Raw genomic sequence first — 24,472 nt, forward strand, 5'->3', positions numbered from 1 at the left:
AGTTTTTGTTTCAACTGTATCGGATCCATCGGCTGATGGTGACACGAGCATGTTATTTTTATGTTTATTCTTTTTATCATCAGATAAATTCGATTTCGCACCATTGACGGCGATACTCTGATCTCTCGAGTGATAATGCTCGATGTTTACAGGTTTCCGCGTAATCGTGTCCGTGGAAATTTTCGTTATTAACATGTTTCTTGATTGTTTGTTTTCAATTTCCTCTTTTGTTTCCGTTGATGTAGAATGAATAATTGAATGTTGAATTCTATCCAGATTCTGTTTATTTCTGTTTCCGATATTGTTCTCTTCATACGAATCAATCATATCATGTTGAGACGAAGAACCTGCTAAACGATCGTAATTTGTTTCGTCTCCTTCAATATTTATTTTTCCTGAAAACTTATGTCCATCATTTTCTTCAGGTTCAAATGATGTTTTAATAATAAACTTTCTTCCATACTTTTCTCTCTCATCCGATGTTTCGAAATCGTACTGTTCTGCAGAATGAGAGGCATGAGATGCGTCTGACAAATGTGCTTCTGACAAATCCGTGTGCGTCCATTTTGCGTGTTTCTGTTTTGGTATATTGTTTCCTGCTTCCTGATCTTTTGTTATACGAAAATGCATATGCGGTGCGTATTCGTGTGAAGATTCATGTCGCAGCCCAGTATCCTCTTCATCTTCGTAGGATGACAGTCCGTGCATGTGACGTGATACCGCAAGTTTATGGAGCATTTCATTTGTGTCGCGACCGTGCTCCTCTCTCGAGGTACTCTGCAGTTCAGACGATAGATGCTTCTGATGTTCTGATTTATGCAATAATTTTGTATACGAACGATCAGTGTCAGTGCCAATAGCTGTAGAATCGGGTAGCGTATATTTTATCTCGCCGTGGTTATTGTGATTCATTGCTTCGGATACATGATGAGATACTAAAAATATATCCTGATCGGCATTTTCGCTTGTGAAATGGTTATTTTTGTTATTGTCTGTTATTTTCGCGTTATGTGACGGTCGACGAAAAGGATAATTAAAAATATCTGTATCAAATGATGACCCAGACAACAGCCATTTACTAAAATCATCGTTATCATAAAGATTTTTTTGCTGAGCTGCTTTAGCCGCTTTTGCTTTTGTTTGAGCCAATATTTTGCAAATTGCAGCTCGACCGTTTAAAGACTCGGCGACAGTTGCTTTTTCGGATTTTAACACTTTGCTTCCGTCGTTTAATTTGAGCAGATGTTCGGATATACCTCCTTTATGGGAATTGGCCCATAAAAGTCCTGAAGCGGATGTTTCCAAGTCTCTTTTGGCACGGTTGCTATGTTTTTCTATATTTTCTATATTTTCATTAGATGTAGATTCTTTTGCATTGGAAACAGCATTGATAAAATTATTATCTTTATTTATAAAAAGATTCTTGATTTTCTCTATGTTTTTTTGTATCCATGGAATAATATTGACGAATAATGGATTATCGGATAACTTACTGACATAATCACCATGTTCCTTTATTTTTTCATCAAACGCAAATTTTGATTTGATAATAGCATTGATAAAATCATTATTTTTGTTCTTAAAAAGATTCTTGATTACTTCTATGTTTTTCTGAACCAATGCAATGATATTACCGAATAATGGATTATCAGATAATTTATTGGCAAAATCATTATGTTCCTCTATTTTTCCATCAAACGCAGATTTTTTTATTTTAGAAATGATATTGATAAAATTGTTATCTTTATTCATAAAGAGATTTGTGACTGTCTCTACGTTCTTCTGAATCCATTGAATGATATTGTGGAATAATAAATTATCAGACAATTTATTTTTTGATATTAAAGTTTTAAAAAAATTTAATTCTTGATTAAATTGTTTGTCATTGATTAACTCATCGATTAACTTCTGCAAAGATTTATTAATTTCCGCTTGATGTATTTTATTGTCATTGTTGTCCAGATCCTGCATATTTATAAATTAAATAATTTTAAGTATATAGAAATATGAAATTTTTAATTAAAAATTTATTTTTTAAATATTATGTGTTATAATAATTATTATATGCTATATTTAAGCATATATTAATACAATATAAATGCGATATTTGCTAACTAAAATATATTATTTTATTAAGCAAAAACAGGAAAATTACAACGGAAATGTTACGCTTAAAATCTGTATGAGATAAATGCTTTAAAATCCAAAATACGTTAATATATATATATCTGTAAATTGTATATAAAGCTGTTTTAAGATATTTTAAATAATATTATGATTGTCTCTTTATTATAACACATATTGAAAAAAACATACAAAAAAAAATTTAATTTTGAAATTATTTTTTAACTAATCTTTGGTTATAACATTATTAAATTTATTTATAGAATATTATTTATTATTTAATGCATTTTTATTAATATTTGGATTCAAACATACCTTATGATTTAAAAAACTTAAAAAATTAAAAATTTTTTTTTTCCAATCTTTTCCACTGGATGCTTCGTTCGAATATTCCTTTTCTACAAGAGTCAGAGTATCACTTTCATCGTTTATATGTTTTGATTCACCCACACTTTTGTCATTTGATTTTTCATGATGCAGATTAGGCGATACAAAGCTCCAACACAGGAGAAACGATAAGATCACTAAAATTTTCATCATTTCTCTCATCACTTCTCGACAAAAACTGCTACTTGTTATCGTTAGTCGTTGGATTTTATACTCTTCCTAGCAATTGTAAAAACATTCTGTTTCCTCGGAAACCTCCTGTGGTTGTACACGTTTAAATATTGTTGAAACATTACGTAGAATTCAGTTTTATCATTTAATTTCAATTAATTTATATCTACATTTTTTTGTAAAAGCATATTTTTCGGTATTTTAGAATCTTTCAGAATTTATGAATAACAGCGTGTCGCAAATCGGGATATATATATATATCGCGCTTTGAATCGTTGCCCGTTATACGTTTAAAACATGCAAGTGCACAATTCAAACATAATTTTGTGAGTACGGCAAGTTTCATGTAAAAGCAATACAAACTCGTAGTGTAACATAAACTTTAATCGAGTATGTTCATCCAGCATGATGAAACTTACGCAGCAGTTTGCTCTCGAAGAGATCTCGATGCAGAAACGCTAAATTTAACAAGGATTTTAATATTGCATTTATCAGTGAATATCTTCAATACTTATATCTTTTTTCTTTTATTTTCAGCAACAGAGGCATCCACCTCTCGTTCTTGGCTGGATGTTCCTGGTATTGCCGTTCCTACCTGCGTCTAATCTTTTCGTCACCGTGGGTTTCGTCGTGGCGGAACGAGTTTTATATACGCCGAGGTAACTTCATTAAAGCGTTACAAATAATAACACAATCACAATGATTATTATAATAAATGATATGATTTTTTAAATGCAATTTTACAGTGTCGGATGGATTATTTTGATCGTTTACGGTATGCAAGTGAGCTGGGCTGCAGTGCCACGACGAAGAAGCTGGATCACTACAGGCGTAGTTCTCCTGCTTGTTCTAGGTTGTTTCAGAACGGTTCTTCGGAATAACGATTGGACATCTAGAGAAACTTTAATCAAGTATGTGATCAAAGATTATTTAACATATTACACGTTTCATTAACTTAAATTAATTCGTTTGAGAATCCCTCTGGTCGATCAATAATAACGTTACAAAGTGTGCATGTGTAAGTTTAAATAAACTTTTCGCAGTAATGGTAAATCTAAGGAATCGTTGCACGCAATCTGAGTCTTGCAATTACGACAAAAATGATTTTGTCACGCAAAAATATCGTGGACATTTATGGCGAGTGCTTAGTTCCGGCTTAAACAAGAAGGCTGGCATAGCGCCAGTATGTACATTCACGAACTTGATGCAGACACCAGGCGCCGATTGGCTATGTATGGGGTTGCAAAACATAACTAACGTAGATACGAGATGACGATGGTAGCATGGTCGTATTCAGGTCAAGAGAAAGAGGGAGGGGGGGATAGTCCCGTCTGACCTCAAATCATCTTGTTTCAGAGCGGGGTTGCGGTCTCTGCCCTACAATGCTAAGATGCATTACAACTTTGCTAACTTCCTCAAAGACACATCGCAACCGAATCTTGCGGTCCACCATTACCAGTTGGCCCTCTGGTAAGTATATTTCTCTTTCTTGCATGGGGGTATACAAAATCTCGAAATGCACGCTGGAACAGAACTGTCATTTGTCAACTTGCGTAAGGACAATGGCATTTAATTACTTGGCAATTCAAAGATCTACTCCATATATAAGATACGAATTCCTTTCATCTTGTCATTTTCAAGTCATAAAATGACGTAGATGTTGTTTCTATTATATAGAAAATTCAATATTCTGAGGTTCATTGTCTTGAAGCGTGCAATCTTTTAATTATATATTATCACATTTAGTAAACTTATCCTTTGATCTTAAATGCTTATAAATAGAAATCTTTTAACTTTAAATTCTTTGTTTGTTAATAATAAAAATTTTAGTTGATTATTTGCACGAATTGTTTATAAGTTAATCGTTTATTCTAAAATAAATGCTTCTTATCATACTTGGTTTGTGAATAAACTTGGTTTTTGTATGCTTTAAACATTATACACCAGAAAATTGATTAAATCTTATTGCCATTAATTTATCATTTCCTGATAAATATTTTCATTGCGATAACCATGTATAAAATAATCAAATTGTACAGGTACAAAAGTTTATATTAACATGTAAACGGCGATATAAATACGCAACTGGCGAGCGATAGCATTATAATTTTGATGTTGTTATTGTTATATAAAATAATATAATCCATCACATTTCATAAACTATCATAAATTTTACTTTATTGCTATATACATTCATATTGCAAGTATAACATTCCTTTATGTCAATTTTATTTTTACAGACAACAGAGGACATATTAATAAACGACATAACTGAGCTATGCAAAACTGTCAGAGTCAAAAAAATTAACAATTCATATGCTTAATCATATAGCATTTATGACAATGCATTAAACCAAAATATTTAATAATAAAATAACTCAAGCATGTCAGCACAGCGTTATAAATCTAATACATATTTTTTATATGACTAAGTTAAGCTCAGTCGGTTATGTATTTTCTGAAAATGGATTGGAAATCAAAAATATTATTAAGAAACATCTAATATTATACAAGAATATTTTTAAAAATATTAGAAATTTAACTATATTTTTAAAAGATTTTACATAATATTAGATATACAAAATATTTTAAATGTAATATCAAATCTTACTCTTTACGCACACTTTGAAATAAATGAAATTTGTATTTGTGTGTGTGTGTGTGTGTGTGTGTATATGTACGTGTATATACATTAAACTCTCGTAATTAAAAATAAACTTTAAAAAAGTAGGCCGCGATATTACGGAAAATTTTTTTATATAATTTAATGCGCAAGATAAATATTCAGGTTGCAAATGCAATTGACTAAAATAAGCAAAATTATTTGGAAAGTAGTCTTCGAGCATTGGCGCCGGATTTGTCTGGTGATTGTTTGAACAGCGGGCCAGATAATCGTCAACTCGCGTTGTTGTTGCTTCGTATGTGGACGAATACATTGAGTCATACATTTTTCGAAGACAGTTTCTTACATCGACGATTGATTTATCGCCGAACCATCTGCATAAACTGTGTATGCATATTTCTAATATGTATCTCTGTCACAATGTTTCTAAAAATATAGAAAACTATTAAATATCAATTTGAGATACTTGCGTAAATTGTCACAATTAAATTAAATTACTTGTAATTTTTTAATTGTTAAACAATTGATGATCGCTATAGTCATTTTAAAAGGGATTGTTAAAAATTTTGTAGAAAATGGCTCGTTATTCCATTTTATACTTATGTATCAATTTTGATAAAAATTACGAGTGAACAGAGATTAAACACGAAATCATGAATATGAATATTGTTTTGTGAAAGAACGTGTCATTTCAGTGTATACATGCTTGTGTTCAATACGGTTTTATAACCTTTATGGAGAATATTACGCGATAAAAAGAGGATAAAAAGTAATTAAGAAGATTTATTTATAAATTTTAGCATTATTGCGAGAAATTTTAATTAACTTTTGGCTTTGGTGTCCTTTGTAACTTTATAATAATTCTTTCATCTTTAGGAGATAGACGACGGTAAATTAATGCATAAAGTCACCGGTACAATATAATTGCAAATCCATGATTTGCATTTTTTTCACCAACTCGCCAAATGCTTGTTTTCTGCTTCAAGTTCCCATAGAATAATACACACATTTCCATAGAAAAATATTATTAAAAATAATTATTTAAAATAAATGCACATTTATATTGCATTATTTTATTATTAAATTTTTATAATTCCATCTTTCTCTCTCTCTCTCTTTCTTCTGAATAATTTCTTTGTTATCATAATTTCTTTGTTATCATAGTCTTTCATTACTTGTTTAACCTTTTATTTCTCCATGCATAGCGTTAGAGGACACGGAATATTATAAAAGAATAATAAGCGCAATACAATCTTATTACCACACGCACTTCTCTCTACTTCTCAACCATTATAGATTAACCTTTTTTTTCCATCTCGTACGTACATAGCGTGAGCAGGGTTGTAGCAAACCCGACAAAAGTGCATTAATTAGCCGCAGCTCGACTGCGCTTGAGATGAAGTGGTAATCAGTCGTTGGCTTTTACTCTCTCTCTCTCTCTCTCTCTCTCTCTCTCTCTCTCTTTCTCTCTCTTTTTCGCTCTCTATTTTCCATTGTTCTGTACTTTTGTAATTTCTGTCTGCGCGTTTTCCCCCCTACGTATATCTCACAAATTTCGTTATCCCACCTGGCATGAGAATCGCGCAACGAGGATCATCGCGCCGTAAAAAATAATCGTCTGTTGGAAAAATAAACGAGTTCTCGTTTTAAAATGCTGCAACGCGTATTTTTGCGATGCGTCACGCGATTCATCATCGGGCAATCATCTGCAGCGAACTGATAAATCGAACTCTTGTTCTTTGCACATTTCGCCATTTTCATGCAGCGAGCTACGTGCTGTAATGCCGTTTGTAACATCACGCTCGCAGATTGTTTCATCGTAATATCGAATTATTTGTCTACGCGAATGCAATCAATCCGGTAAACATATCGTGAAATTGGTGAGCCGCGGTGCGAAAAAAAAACTGAGATAAATGAGGAGGGAAGAGAGAACGGGGAAAATTGGTCGGCAGCTGTAGTCGTTGCGATGCAAGAGTGGACAGCTGCAGTTGGATGAAAATTGCATTTCGGCTGTGCATCCACGCTCGTCCAGTTCGTTCACTTATAGATCTCATTTCCTACGCTGAGCTCTCTAACCATTCTGTCGCACCTCTCTCTTTTTCCTTATTTTCCTTTTTCCGCCATTTTCCGTTAGCGTCACCGCATGGCGTCCTGCGGATCGATCAGTTTTGGCTCTTTGAAAAATCGAATCTTCAACTAACTGGCAATTTTCTCCGCTTGTTTTGTACGTCAAATCGTCGTACGCTATTTTAGCCAACGTATAACGGCATGATTAGATCGTAGATTGATAAATAATCGATCTTCCCCTCGTTCAATGTTTTTTTCTCCTCTTCGCAACATTTTAGAACAGTATCAGGTAATTTGCAATTCCATAATATTCTCTTCAGAAATAACAGCTCGATCTCCTTTTTCTATGTCTTACATTTCTATCACCTCGTTGCATCAAGTTTCGTTTATCGCTTACAACATTCCGCTCTCGTTTTGATCCCCGCGCGACGAATTAGTTTTCGATCTGTCGTACGAAATTTCCCCGAGGAGAGTCACGGCGAAGTTTCTCTTCCCTCCGGAATATCACGCCGAGTAAGTAATTTAAAGTAGTCCGAGATTGACCTGGTCCGTGCACGAGTAATAATTGAGCGTCACCGGAAGAACATAGAGTTCTCTCGAGGTATTCGCTCCAAGACAGTGTCTCTCGCTTTTCTCCTGCTTTTCCCTCCTTTTTCCTCTGTAGCGCTTATTGCATTCGTGAAAAGAATGGCGCAAGGTATCCTGAGAATTGTGAGTAGCGAAGAGTAAAGAGGAAGGCAGAACGGAATAAAAAAGATGAGGCGAGCATATTCGATGGAACGTCATAGAATCGAGGTAAGACGCGATTTTTCTGTTTGCTTTTCATTCGCCGGGAAAAGTAGACTGTATCGTAGAAACTCTATTCCTCCGCTCTCTCTCTCTCTCTCTCTCTCTCTCTCTCTCTCTCTCTTTTACTTATATCTCTTCTCTCTTTTCAATATGTTATGTCGCATTACTCTCCTATCGGTCCATTTGTTTGCTCTCTTGGTCGACAACCATAAGATGCAAGAGTTTCAGGATATTTTTACTTTTTTTATGTCAACGGCTATATTTTTATCGCGTTTAAATTTCTCGCATATATATATAATATATGTGTGTGTACCACTTATCGCATTTCTTTGCTTATATAAAAAACAAAATTACTCTTTGATTTCTTAATTTCTTAGAAAATCTGTCATTATAACAATGATACAAACAAGAAATATATCACTTTATATATTAAAGGAAATAAATTATACGAACGAACATTGACGCTTACAAAATTTTATAATGCGCAAAAATAAAATAGATTTGCTTAAACAAAGTATTATGGAAATTTTGTCGCAATGTTTGTGTAAAAGAGTATTCGGATTTTTAAAAATTTCCGGTTGTAGTTAATATCGTTATTTTACGCCGCGATGTGCGCCATTTGCAGATGCATTGTTGCTGGACCATAGATACCGTGGACGAGATATATAAACCATCAGAATTTTACACGGACATTATACAGCCTTATATTTACGATAATGCATTATTTGATTGCAGTTTTACGACGCCGCGCTTTTACTATTATTCAACCTAGGGCATAAAACCACGCTTGGTGTGTGCAGGTTCTGTATCTCGCAGTAAATCAAGTGCGAAGAAAATCCCTTGAATACGCTGATCCGCAATAAAAATTCTCGGGACAATCGCTAGTAGAAGGAAACGTTCAGAAACGAGTCGCGCGATTCTGCACCAGCTATTTGCCTGAATAATATCGATAGTCTAACAATAATTTACTACATATTGCTCTTCAAGTGCACTTTGCAAAAACTCATCCGTAATATAAAATCATTGAATCACACAAATAGCTTCTTATGCTCGGTTTATCCTTTTATGCAAATGAGAATCTTGCATCGAATCGCTTCATATGGATCTTTTATTATTTTACTTGTCTTAGAAATATAAATAAAAGCTTAAGATTGTTTTAAAAAAGTTTATTACGTATATTGCACAGTATACTTATTAATTTAAAGAACAAAGCGAAACTTTCTTGCACCCAGTGCAAAAATAATGAAATAAAATTCTTATAACTTAATTTAAGACGCGGTTGCCACGCATATACAAGAAAGTTTGTTTAATAGTATTTGCTGCATTTTAAAGCGATTTTATAATAATATTCTATTGTAAACTAAACTCTCTCGTGCATACTTGTAATGTTCAGCTTGCATACTGATTATTTATAAGCTTGTTAAAATGTTTTCAAATATCATTACTTTATATTAGCGCTAAAAATATAATATTATAGGAAATATTCAAATATTTTTTAATTATTTCTTATTACATATTTATTACAAATATGTACAATTATCTTTTTTTTATTTCTTATTACATATTTATTACAAATATGTACAATTATCTTTCTTGCTTGAAACTTGGTAGAATCTATTGGATCGATCGAAACGTATTGAACCAACATGAAACGTGCATGCGCGTACAATGAACACACGATGTATAGGATGCTATAGAAAGGGAAGGTACAGTGGAAGCCGTACGGCCAATTTATCCACCAACATTTCCGACGAGCAATGCGAGCCCATAGCTTGCCCATTGATTCTTCACGGTGCAATGAAGCAACGCATTGCCATTGTTTCATGTTCACAATGAGATATTTATAGAAAGCTATGTCCTAACAGTGCAGAATTAATACTTATCAACATTGTGTTCATCAATAAATCATATCAGTTATTTAATTTTTTTTCATGATAATAAAAAGAAAAGTAATAATTTGCAGATACAGAACCTTATACTTATTATTAATTAGACATATTTTTTTATTAAAAGTAATCACATTAAAATTATTTTAAGTAAAATATAATATAAGCTAATCAGATATTTGACAAAATAGTCTTTAACCATAATAATAAATTTTATTTTGAGAGAAATATATTTTTTATGTATCTTTAATTTATTTAACAAGGTAACAAGAGATAAAAATAAATGTTTTTATTTGTATTTTTATTTATGTATTAAAATCGACGATCAAGTCTGACATACATATACACATTTTTAGATTTAACTTCTTTATCTCTCTTTCTTTCAATCTTCAAAAGTCCAGTAACGTTGCTGTCTTAACTTTACGATACTCTGCCGCTATAAAGTTGGTTTACTGAAAATTACGACGAGGAATCTTGCAAGCAAGCTGTCTTAGGTTAGCCGTGGGCGGGCTTTCTTTTACAGTAAATACCAACAGTAAATTGTAATGCAACGAGTTCGTTGAGTACAGTATTTGAATTTAAATTTAGTTTATCATCTTAATGTACGCGTTTGCCATTTCTCTCTTTGCTTTTACTTCTAATTCTTAAATATATATATATATATATATATATATATATATATATATATATATATATATATAAACTCATTCTCTCTCCTTTCTTTTTTTTTTCTATTATAAAGTAACATCTCCAATTTTAAAGATATACTAGATTTATTAAATAATAGTAATAATGTTGGAAAGAGACGCGGTGCAGTTTGTATACTTGGAAATTTCAACTTCTGGAAAATGATGCTGCATGGGAAGGGGATTGGTGAGGAAGGATCTATCCGGGGAGCATAGTCGACTACACTTTATCTCCTTCTTATAAATGAAACAGGTTATTTATTATCCAATAAAGAGGCACTCCTGGCACGCGCGGTACCCCGCGGATACTTTACGGGGGTGGCAACCCTTGACGTGTAAATATCGAGGTTTCTCTGCGTCCCTCTCCGGAGACCACTGCACGACGTTCCATCTTTTACACGAGTTTTCGACAGCACGAGAGAATCTCGAATTGGGAAGAAGGAAGGAAACCCTTTGCACTCAGTATTCAAAAACATATGATTAATTACCTTGACACTTGCTAAGCATTTATGCAAGCATTTATGCACTATGCGAGCAGTATAGCAGAATATTCGAGTTTTAAATTTTTTATATTAAAAAACAAAAGAGTTTGTAAAAAGATACTTGAAATAAAATCCCTCGCAGTTATTTTAATATAAAATTATTTTTAATTTTATAAAAAAATGAAATTCGATGCTGAAATATATATATATATATATATATATATATATATATATATATATATATGAATTAATTCTATTTGTACCTATTAATAAGTTATTTCATATTTTGAGTTGTTTCTCTTTCTCTTTCTCATATAAGACGTATACTGGCATAATTTTCTATTAAATTTTTATTGCTTTTAAACTGTACAGTCGTCGACCATATCTTACGAAGATTACTTGCCAGAAACACATGCTTTTGTGTGCGTTGGTCCAAATAAAAAATTGTTGCGAGAGGCTAGGTCATTCGACCAAGTAGCCTTCATTAAAACTTTACACAGCTTTATGGAGTCGACTAGCACCAGAGGCTGCTTTGCACGCAGTGGTGAACATGTTGCAACGAAAAGCAAGCCTATATTAGTCTCTGTAGATTTAGCGAGATATGAAAATCCGAGATTATTAAACGCTTTTCCTGCCAAGCATGAAAGACGCGACGATTTAATCACGTGGGCAAAAAGCAAGACGCTATGCGAAGTACCTTCTCTTCGACTTTCTTCAAGCTGTGATTTTCAAGGCGCACTTCCGATAGCGTCCGCACATACGCGCGAAAACTTTTAACGAAGTTTGCGAAACAGCTGATTGATTTTCTCTTAACTCGATCTCGAGTTATCCTCGGAAACGTGCGACGCATCTCGAGCATCGCTTCGGAGATTGATCGGATAGAGTATATAATGGCTTTTTATCCTCAAACATAACTATAATAATAAAATTGAAATATAATTAAAAAGATTAAAAAAAGATAGGCAGGTGATGCAAATTATGTTTTTATGACTCGGATTTTATTATCATATAATTTTTGAGAATAAATATATACCTTTACATTACATATTTCAACTGTGATAAAATAAAAAAGTCATTGGTTCTGAGAAAAATTGAGGCATTTTTACAAAATTTGAAATTTAAAAGATCATTGAGCGTGAACAGTAGTTATCCTTTAGGGCAGAATAATGACTGCGGCGCTCCACAACCGTGTGATTTGGGACTTCTCTTTAAAGAACATGCAGATTATCTTCGGGCGTACTTTTTTCATGGATAGTTTGCCTTTCTCGCCTTTTTTAAATTGATTCTATTAATTCGTCTTTTAAATAATTATAATTCTCTTTTAATTATATTCACCGACACTTCTTCTCGCGGAATGTTTGGAATAAACGGCGACTTCCGGCAATTCTTCACAAAAGATTTCTTGTTATGTTCGACAGGACAATGATCTTCTCGAGCAGTGCCGACTTCTAGCAACTTTTGAATGCATCGCGATTTTCGACCGAATTTTCCTAGATGAAAGCACGCAAGCTCGCTACTACTCGGATAGACTTCGTCATCCTTCACTGCTTTGTATTCTCAGTCGCACGCACACTCTTAGCATTTTCACGGATTGTGACTTATCCTCGAAGGAAGCAACGCATACCTTCCACGCAATCCTCTTTTCCGGAGGCAGGGAAGCCAAGGTATAAGGCATGTCTGCATCTTAAGACGGCGGAAGAAATTCCAAAGAATTCGATAACTATCTATAACCAGACGGCGATGAAAAATTTTCGTTTTATTTTGCGAGCGCCGACATTGAATCTCGATGCAGAATTTCGCGAAATGGCAAAGTGACAGTCTTTTTACATAATTATTTATTGAAAATTTGTCTTAAATTTTTTTTTTAAAACTTGCACATTTTCTTTATTTTATAATTTATTTCGTTGAAAACTATATCGCCGTTATATCGAGATGCGCATATGGAAATAGACACTTTTGTTAGAAAAAAATATATACGTGTATAAAACGTTAACCCCTAAAGTCTTTTTTTCATCATATTGGAATAGCTATATTGGATTTCCTCTTAAACTTTTATCCGCTTTTTTCATTCCACTGTGTAACTCTTACACGAATCCTATCTCCGTATTTTTCTTCGCCTTTGACGGTTCCTTACTGAGCCTTCGGAAACAACTTCTGTCAGGTTCTTATATCGTTGCACCAAGCTTAGATTTTGCTGGTGAATATCTTTCTCTTTTAATATTTTCCGATATAGTCACACGTGCATTGACATTGAGCCAAGATTGCAGGTGATACATCCAATTTTTAGTTGTATCTATTTAATTCGGCTAGTTTTTATGTGATGTGATGTCTGTCTTAATATTGAAATATTTTAAATATATTTTAGTTTATGCGCATAGTATATTTCAAGATATTAAGGTTATATATTTTAACGGCAGATATTGAAAATCAATTTGAGAGCAAGTAATGTATTTAAAATTTAAATGCATTTGGACCTCTCTAGAGAAAATGCTTTACTTTTTGCAATTTTAAATGAGAGAAAAAATTGATTAGTACACTGCGTTATAATATACGCGTTATAATTGAATAAAATATCTATTAAATAAAAGTTGTGTCTAGAGAGTTGTGTCACGAGAATGGCGATATCTATCTATATCTTCAGCAAACGTTTTGAAAATGCGTTCGGTCGTGATTCGTAGGAAATACTATTCTCCTAGAATGACGAAAGCCATCAAAGGCTAATGGATTCGGCCCGGGATAATTCCGATCCATTATCTCGCTTGTAGAGCCCCCGTTGGCGCGGTTCAATTCATCCTTTTGTTTCTTTTCGCGTCCTGTGTTGAACCGAACTCACTCTTCGCTTTTCCCATTCTTTTCCTTTATCCAATTGTTCGCGATCTTTGATTCATTTAAGTAATTTCACATCGTTCTGTATGGTTACCGCGTGCAAAATTTTTAATAATATTCAAAAAATGTGGAATGATTTAATTATTATCGTTATACATGATGAAAAACAATGAAGGACAGTTGTCAGATTTTTATGAAAATAAAATTGATGTTAAAAAATATCGATAATTATATTTTTGTATGACACATAAAAGTTTATTTAAAAACAACCACAAGATAAATGTATTAAAAAGATCATTTTGTCTGTGTTTCAGGCTTTGGCCAGGTTATGCCAGTGCACATAATAATCTTGGAACTCTCACGATAGATGATCAAGCGGAGTATCATTTTCTAGCAGCTATTAATGCTCAACCTGGTCACGTAAATGCTCATTATAATCTTGGACGATTGTACAGGTCAGTGAATAAATATCTTCTTCCAGAAAATGAGTATATTATAACGCTGCATAAAGATTATTAATTATTAATGTATTAATAATTGATAATCAATTATTTTATTGATATGACGCATTGAACCGCATTATGTCAATTATTTATTAGAAACTGTTGGTCGTTTCCACGTAATAAAAATATCTCCCATCTCTTCTAGTTCACCATTTTATCAACGGGTCATCGACCTAGAGCAGCGTTTCCAACAGTAAATTTAACTCGAGCTGTAATTCCGGTAGCATGGTTAAAATTAAAGTTTAATTAACGCCTTCCTACTTGATAAATTAAAGTTTAATTAAGGGTAGAAGTGGGACACACTGGCGGTCGACTGTTGCGTAAATGTAACAATTTTTCGCTCATTGTGCATAATAAATCGTGAAAAATAAGCAATATTTCAATTAATTTTTTTTTTTCAAAAATTTTTATTTAAAACTTATGCCTATTCCATGATATATTTACGCAACAATTAATAAACGATATTTCTGGTTTCTTTGCTATTGCCTATATAAAGTACGAAATAGTTCTACACTTAATAAAATCATAAAGATAGAAAACTTTTTTATTCTTTAACAAAAATGTTTGTGTGACATTGCTAAATTATACTTTTTTTAGTGCTTAATCAATTATAATCATGCAATATTTAATGCAATAGCTTTTTGTGCCAATTTATATAAATATAATTATAACAGCATATAGTATCAATATGACATTTGCATAATATTATTATTATACAAGTATATTTGAAACAACGACACATTTTAGCTGAGTCTATTTTTAATATAATTTAACGTATAATGCAACGCGTCGCGTATTTACTATATAATTGATTTTACGTGATGCACATTAGCGCTTGCGCATTGAATAAATTACGCAATGGCTCAAATACGTGACGGAAAGTGATGTTAATGTATATTGCGTGTTACGCATGGAAAATATGCCGTGCTCCTATGACATGCACCATAATAAGATTATTGTCTCTTTAAAATAGAATGACTGCATTTATGGACAGTTCATACGATTCATATCTTTCTTATGTTAATTACACAGATGCACGTTATTATCAGAAATGCATTAGAAAAAAATGCCATGAAAATTGTTTTACAACGTGTGGAGTTAATTTATTAATACTTATTGATTCTACTTTTTAAATATTATTAATATTATGACAATGCGTGTTATTATTTATATAGAGTAATGGATTTCAATCACTTTCATACTTCGCTATCTAACATGTCACTGAAAAAGAATGAAAAAGAAAGATCCAAGTTTTAAAATATATTATATTATATAATACCATAATTTTTTCTCGGAATTTAAAACTGGATTGGAATATAGAAATTAAGGACAAATAATGTAAGATATAATAAAATAAAAAATAAATTTGTAAAAGAAAATTTGTGTCTCTCTCTAAAATATTTTAAATTAGATCTAGGATTTGCTGTACTCTGTGCGTAGATGTGTATCTATATATAAATTCTCTTTTATCTGTTAGTACTTCCTCTTTCGATCACACGAAAATGTCGATAGAGCGATATTGGTAAAAAGCATCGCTCCAGCTGCAGGCGTAAACAGTAAAAACGGCATTGTCGATCGGCATTATTGGCGTCGCCATTCTCTGACAATTACCGGGTCTTTTGTCGGGGGCAAAGTTGATTACATGAAAGCGCACGACTATAATTCAACCGGACGCGTTCGCGAAATTGCCGTTCAATTTGTACGGGAATGCCGAATTTACTCGCGGTAACTTGTCCGTCGCTCTTTTTAACGCGGACCTTTTTACCAGCCTATCAACCTACTTCGTAACGTGCAGCATTTTCATCGCATTTATTCGCACAGTACAGTAAGCTAAACAAGAAATACGTTGCCATGATATTGTTTTAGCGAGATGCATAAGCAATGAGACGCACGGTTGGTAATGAATGATTAAATAATATTGTTCGAACGCGCCATGCATTAAATTTGCAATTGACGCTAATTAGAATTGAATTGCTCGTTACTGATTAAAAATAATAAATGATAATTATATTCATTGATTATATTTTATTGAAGCCTTCTTTATAATTTTTATTAATTAATTATAAAAGAGTCAAATTGATTAATGCAGCAATTGATTCATAGTAATGCTTAGTCTAGGTAAAACATTGATAGTTCATCAATAGGAAAATCTTGTTTTCAGAAGAACAAATCGAACTGAACAGTGCATCGAGATGCTGAGGCGATGCGTGTCGCTGGATCCGGCGTATGCGCCGGCATTTAGAGTTCTAGCGAGGATCGCCACTGGTCCTGCAACAGGCGAACTCTTGAGACATGTAATTCATCTTCAGCCACGAAACCCGGACGCTCTCACTGAGTATGCTTACTGGTTGTACAAGAACGGTGAGTTTTATTAAACGAAATAAGCTTGAAGAATCTAGAGCAGTAAATGACAGATTTTCAAATCCCCGATAGAGAAGCGATGCTTGTCACCGAAGGTAGAATAATCTCGCCGGAGTTGTCCGCTACGAAGCGGCAAACATATAATCGAAACCTTATATTTACACACGCGGGAAACTTGCTTCGTCTCTTTTAGGTAAATGGCTGCCCTCGCTCAAGTACTATTTCAAAGCCATGGAGATTATCCCATCGCATAAACCGTCGCTCATCGGTACACTCAGGATTTTGAGGTCGCGAGGTCAGTGGTCCAGGGTACACCAGCTCATCATCAGGTGAGCATTTGCGAGCTACGTGCGTGAATGCATTTCCGGACATATCGTAGTCACTATTGCAGCAGCAGTAGCAGCTTTCAAAAGGATTAAAGAGCATATTTCATAAAGTTGTCGTGAGAGTAGCATCGTGTGTTGGATTTCCACGTGCATTTAATCGCTCACGCGAAAACATTAGAGTAAGCGGAAGCATTACACACCAAGTGTATTCCATAGAATCATATTTAAGATAGTATCAAATTTACATTCTCTCTCCCGGGTAGAGAATAGTTTCGAGCGCGCAACGTAATGTCCAAATTCGTAATTTTCTCCGGTACAAGAGCGATACTGTGTGTACAAACACGATCTCGCTCGTGTGTGTGTGTGTGTGTTGCAAATTCCGTGCATGCGGCGAAGCGTGGTATCGTCGCGCGGAAATCCTTTCAATTTCAGATGGGCTTTGCGTGGATCGAGCGGCGGGCTTATTCGCGCGGCAAGTACTCGCTACGTTAGCGCACACGTCGATTTGCAATCAGCGAACGAATTCAATTTTTTTTTTTCCGGCGAGCTCTCCGGACTCGATCTTCGTTCCGCGCGAGTTGATTAAAAATTCCACGCAATTTTCGTATTTTATGCGAAATATATATCGAAGAATAAGCTAAAAAAAATATAGAAAAAAAAAAAAAAAACAGATTCAGAGCTGTCTATGCGAGACGATGCGATCGTTTTGTCTGAGTGTCGGGAATCCGGCCGTTTATGTACGTGCCGTGTCTACGTACACACGTAGATTATACGATAACGGGCGCGCAAGTGGTGGATCCTCGTGTTTTCACTGCGACCGCCACCGCACCACCCCTCCGGCACCTATTTTTCCACCCTCTCACTGTAATCCTCCCGCGCCTCGCTTATGTATGTGTTTGTGTGTGCAAATAACGCCTATAAAACACGCACAGTAAATTTGCCTGCGACGATTCGCGCTGTTTTTGTAGCCGGCTCTCTCTTTCCCTCTCGATTTCTCTCTTTCTCTCTTTCTCTCTCAAATAGTTGCTAGCAACGAAGAGCCGCATACCAGCGGCGTACTGGCGTCGTCCGGGCGTATACGAATTTTGCAGGGTCAGGGGGAGATGTGGCTCGGGGGATGTAGGAGCAACGGGGCGAAAGAGGGGTTAAATTTTGGAGAAACAACGTTCGGAGAGGTGCCGGCAGTCGAGCAGCAAATTTCTCTTTCTCTTTCTCTCTCTCTCTCTCTCTCTCTCTCTCTCTCTCTCTCTCTCTCTCTCTCTCTCTCTCTCTCTCTATGTCTGTTGCTACCACACGTGAAATTTCAATATGCATCGTTTGACAGATGTGGCGCATCGCCCGGATTTTAAATGCAAATATAAATTCCGCAATCCGTAACGACTTGATGGAATGTAGAGCTATGTATAGTGACCAAAGGAAAACAGAAAAATTGTCTAAACTGCCACTTTATACGAAATGAAAGTAGATGTACAAAAATATTAATGATTGTTACTATACATCACTCTACATGTAGAGCTGCAAATGTTAAATGATGTATATACGAATAACGTTTAATGTAATTTTCCAATAGAATTATTAATTTGGCGCTGATGAGAGGGGCTACCTTAGAGATTTCCAAAAGTAGTCGGACTAATGTCGCATTTATATTTTTATATATTTCTATGCTTTATATCATATTAAATTAATTCATGCATCTTATGCGAGCGTGGGCGTTTAATTTATTTATTGTTTGCAAAAAATGTGTTTGCTCTGGCACAAATACGGAATTTCTCTTTGTTATTCGACATGTATTGAATCGGGTCGGCACACATTGCGTATAAAAGAATCATATTATTCAGGATATTCTTGTTCGCCAATAAACGTGCGAGACAAAGTTTGAAAGGTATTGTTCAATCCTACGTCCGCAAACGGACGGTAGCGACCTTGTTTGATTATATTATTTTGAATCGTATTGTTAATGTTACGGAGAATGTTCTGGAGAACTTTCTATAGCAGGGGAGCGTTGCTTTACGTTTCATTTATTTAAAGCCAAGCCGAGGCGGGCACCCACCATTTCCACTTGGTTGCCGATGGTCGGATTAATTTCTCATAAATCGCTCGCGGTTTTCGTTGATTGGGTCACGGTTTCATTTGTGCCTCGCTCCGGGACACGCCGTTTCCGATCTAAAGTAATTAAGTGTCGCGATCGGCATGTAGCTCAATATCGGATATCTCGACCACGTCCGCTTTTATAGACGTACAATATGATATTGACACTGTCGAGAAAACTATCGACTGGACATGTGACATATTACGATACCATTTCAGGAAAGTTGTTCTCTCTGAGAACTAGCTCAAGAAACAATAGAAGCATTATAGCTTTTATCGAATACTTTACGTAAGAGAGGATATACTTTTTAATATTTCTTTATAATGTATTCAAACAAAGACAGATCGCATGCATATCAAAATTGTTAACTGTAAAGTATTGTTTTATTTACATTATTTGCGACTAATTAAAATTGTATTTAGCGAACAATTAAATTGAGTATGATAGAACAGAAAATGTAACATCAATAAAACATTTAAAGAAATTTTTTCTAGACATTATAAAGTACAATCTGTATGCTATATTAAACTCAATAAATCTCAATAAATCATCGAGACATATCCTAGTTTCTTGAGAAGGTAAGACTAAGACTGAGCAATTTTCTTGTCCATTGACAAAAATCTTTTTATTATATTGCTAATAATGAAGTTACACTTTATAATGTTTGTATCTAGAATGAACATAAAAAAATGGGAAATAAACTTGTGTGTGTGTGTGTGTGCCGGTTTTATATTTTTTTTTTTTTTTTGGTATTATATCTTCATTTTTATCCATTTTTACAAAGTATTTTGAGATAAAAGATGTATATTCAAATAAAAAAAAATATATATATATTTAATTATTCTAGCGTTTAATAAATCTATAAAGCGCATTAAGTACCGCGTTACTCGTTAATTAAATAAACATTTTATTTATATGTAAAAATTATTTTGGTTGGTAATGAGGTTGATTAATAAATAAATATGCATTAATGAATATAATAAATGTCACGTTATTTTATGATTATTTGTTTTAAATGCAATCGATATCTTTTCATAGTCGAATTAATTGCGGTGAACTTAATTAAAATTGTGTTTGTTATCCAATAGAGAGGAATAATGCTCGGCGAAAATATTACCGATATTCATTTATTATCATTATGTTTTAGAAGCATATTGCATTTTCTCTACACTAAAATCGTTTGATCATTGCATATGAAATTGTTTGCTATAAATGTTCTCTGTCCAATAAATTTCCATTTCATTTAAAGAATCATACAAATGTGTCCAATTTCCAAAACATTGGCTAAATTATTGCAAAATGCAGTCACACGCAACGAGCGTCGAAAATATAGTCCAAATGAAAACATTTAAAATATGATCTTGTTTCATCCGATATCGTTTAAATTTTGTATATTTGTCTATATCTTATTAAATCACCAATTTCAATAATTTTAAAATCGAGCGTAATGTGAACTCAATGAAATAAATATTCATTAGCACATTAATTAGCATTGAAAAATTGTAAAACTTTTAATGTATACATCGAGAGACATCGCATAGCTATACAATTCCCGCTAGAATAAAACAAATACATCGTACCACACGCGCGAATCAACCGTCTGGAAAATAATATCTAGAATAAAGATCAACGTGAAAGTCGATCGAATGGCTGGCGCATTTACGGTGAAAATGCGTCAAACTACTCTCCCACTCGCACTTTTTCCCCTATCGGACATATAAATTCAGAGAAAAGCCACTCCACGGGGGATAATGCCACGGACGCGATAACGTCGTCGCCGTTGCGTTGCATTAAGCGCTCGACGAGCTGATAAATCGAGAATTTATCGACGCTACCTGCGCCCCTGTAGATTTTGACCAATGAAATGGAACGCGCGCGTTTGAGTAAATATTTTTTTTTTCTCTGAAATTTAACACACTCACGATAAGGATAGAATGAAAGTGACGGTATGCGCCGGTGATCGCGAATTGCCATGATACATCGTCACGATCTGCGGTAAACGACCTGGTAGCGGCGATCTCACCCGCCTCGCAACAACCTGCAACAACACAGTCCGGACGTGTCGGAATGCGGGAAAGAAATGCACATGTGTCGCAATAATTTTGAATCAAACTTTGCCGCTATCGTTTCCACCCACGAGGCAGGATGCGATATTACACTGGCGTTTCGACTTGCGCGCGACCGTTCCCCGACACAGCCCGACACGGGTCTCTATCTTCCGTTGTAAATAGCGATTTTATAATTCATGGAGCGCCGTGTTTCATCCGGTCTATCGGCGAACCACCAAACGGCCGATATGACCTGTAGCAACCGCGCGTTACCACTTCGTTACAACCACATTTATGAGCTAGAGTTTATTTCACGCAAATGTCCGCTCAAAGTACCAAGGTTTTAACAATGCTCACCGCAAAACTTTAATCTTTAAATCCTTTGGTGAAATTACAAGCGGCATGTATGTGCGGCGGTGTACAGACGGTGTCGACGCAAAAGCATCATTTCCATTTTTGCTCGTGGCTAACAATGGAGGGGGGAACATACAAGATATATATTTCCATATTCGTAATGTCGAAATTGAATTTATTAAAATTTAATCATGAAAAATTTAATTTATTAAAATTTTATATCCGATTTTAATCTTTACTCAACATCGATACAACTGCTGCTTGAATTTTTTACTAGTCCATATGAAATATTTTTTTCTAGCATTTTTATTTTAATATTATTTAGACTGAGCGTTTAGAGAGTCGTATTGCTGCAATTGCTACTGTCTCTCGATAATACGTATATATCGATCGATCGCCAACGATTTCAAACTAACCCGATGCGCTCGAACACACGTGAGATTGCTAAGTCACGTCGCGATTACAGTCAGGCCAGCCAGCCAGCCAGCCAGCCACGTCAACGCTATCGCTGGCGCCGATCGATATCGGCATTGATACAGGATGAAGGATAAAGCTATTCGATATACATAGGCATGCGCTCGATTAATCAGTACGAAAACGCTGGTATTGTCAATGCCTAGAATCTGCTCTAACTACGTCCGCGTAAATGTTACGGCCTTGATAACAATCAGAATTATTCTGGCAACTGAATGTACAGGGACAATGCTGCGTTCACTTTGACACCACAAGATTCATTCGCTTACGAACAAGAACGTTAGCTATCGGATTATAATTATCATGTGATATGATGTATGAAATTAAAGCTCATATTTTCCTGCATTATGTAAGCGATAATTCGTGAGATTTATAATATGACAGATTTTTTATTCGAAAATTATACAAAATTATGCATCGATATACTCTCTCTAGATGAACGATTGCGATTCGAACGTAACAAATTGTAGCGATTAATGCACGAATTATTCTTTCAGCGTGCGATTACAATCAAACAAATAATACTGTGACACAAAAATACGATGTTATATAAATGTTTTATACAGAAAATATTGAGTGAGAGATTATAGTCACAAATTCACGAATCAAATATGTGCGCGAATGTAGGGTCGCGTATCTTTGTAACACTCTCGTCTATCCCCCTTTTTTACGGCTCGTAAATACGATAGTCAGGTGAGAGAAGGGAGATCAGGAATGAATTTAGCGCGCAAGTGACGCGTAAAAAAAGCTACACATCACTTACAAATTTATTTTCTAGAGGGTACAAGTATGTTGAATAATGGTATTTTGCCAATGCAAAAACGGATATTAAAGATTTCAAAATATCCACAATTGAGTAATTGTTGAAGGTAGACCCAAATTCAAAGGCTCTATATTTTCCTCCCAACAATTATTAATCTTTCTGTAATTTACAGCTCGTTATTTCGTGAAACATAATTCTACACATAGAATGAAAGCAAACGGATATGAATAACGTGGCACGTAAATAATGCAAAATTTTCCTTCTTTGTTTCAGATGGCATTTAATATTACGAGCTAAACGAGGGGGCTTCATCTATCGCGGGGATTTATATATTCGTGCGTGGGAGCTACAAAGCGAGTCTCGTCAAAGGGCTCATCAACATCAACGGAATCTCTGCATATCGGTTAGTAATTTTGGCATCGCATGATGTTGCGCGTATAGAAGCAAACTTTCGTGTAAATTTAGTTTGCTATTTCTCTCCCTACCATCTGCTATCTTTTTGCAATTCTTCAGTCGCGTTCCGCCATAATTCTAGTTAAATAGATATAGTTGCATTTAATCTTTTTCCCCTCTGTTTCTCATTTTTTATTCTGGTCTCGTTTCTACGGTAATTTAATTGGCTCGGGCACGATTTGTTCCACTCATTAAAAATTTTAGCCGTTAAAACTTGCGCATTTAAACACGCATTGTCTTTTTACCGTTTTGTCTAGACTAAATCGCTTTTATAATTATCACGTGTCTATAATAATTGCGAAAGTACTCTTTTGCATTTATAACTCAATTTCAAAGATAATCGGATATCTTTCTGAAATCACGCAATTATAAAAATGCAATCCCTATATTTTTATTCAAAGATTAATGTACATGCACATATGAAAGAATACATATAGACATACGCATATAATTTTTTAAATTGTGATTATATATAATTATAAGCCATCGTGATGTGACAGATTTGGAATTAATAATTTTTATACTGATAGTTTGACAAATTATATTTAACGAAAGCGTAAAAATGTGTTTAAATATTGTCAAATATTTGTTTTCTCTATTGTTTCTCTTATTTTATACATTGAATAAATTCATGTAGAAAACAGAATTAAAGGCATTGATATCTGTGTATCGTATATACACGCGCAAAAGTAGCGTCAGCCGTAACTGGAAACATGACGTGTACAGTAAGTAAAGTTTGCTAAAGTTTCATAATTCTGAAACTGTATTTAGCCGAACTAGAAACTTGTGCGTTCAAACTGATATTCGGCATTAATATTCTCATCGCTATTCAAAACCGATGGTACTCTGATTAACTAATGCATTTTATTATTACCATTTACTATTTAATGCTTTCTCTCTCAATTATAATATCCCTACATATAACAACCGTGTCATATTACAGTCAATATTAATTTAATATGTATATAATAATGCTTCGCTCTCTCTCTCTCTCTCTCTTTCTCTCTCGAAGCAATTTAATTACATTTATCCTAAAATATGTTATATACAATCAGACAGA

General features: G+C 34.2%; 1 protein-coding gene across 6 annotated transcripts in view; it reads left to right on the forward strand.

Moving 5' to 3' along the window:
* The window catches only part of LOC126849949 (protein O-mannosyl-transferase TMTC1-like), a 211,732-nt gene that overhangs the window by 183,560 nt on the left and 3,700 nt on the right, over positions 1-24,472 (forward strand). For 5 of the 6 annotated variants that reach the window (XM_050592447.1, XM_050592456.1, XM_050592438.1 and 2 more), the window contains 7 exons: positions 3,220-3,341; positions 3,429-3,593; positions 4,039-4,152; positions 14,356-14,496; positions 16,706-16,905; positions 17,099-17,234; positions 23,233-23,362. In XM_050592447.1, coding sequence (XP_050448404.1) covers positions 3,220-3,341; positions 3,429-3,593; positions 4,039-4,152; positions 14,356-14,496; positions 16,706-16,905; positions 17,099-17,234; positions 23,233-23,362 — 1,008 coding nt within the window. The remainder of the gene's footprint in view (positions 1-3,219; positions 3,342-3,428; positions 3,594-4,038; positions 4,153-14,355; positions 14,497-16,705; positions 16,906-17,098; positions 17,235-23,232; positions 23,363-24,472) is intronic. The other variant, XR_007687480.1, reaches the window with a different exon arrangement.

This window comes from Cataglyphis hispanica, chromosome 1 (assembly GCF_021464435.1).
Source record: "Cataglyphis hispanica isolate Lineage 1 chromosome 1, ULB_Chis1_1.0, whole genome shotgun sequence".
Taxonomy (NCBI): domain Eukaryota; kingdom Metazoa; phylum Arthropoda; class Insecta; order Hymenoptera; family Formicidae; genus Cataglyphis; species Cataglyphis hispanica.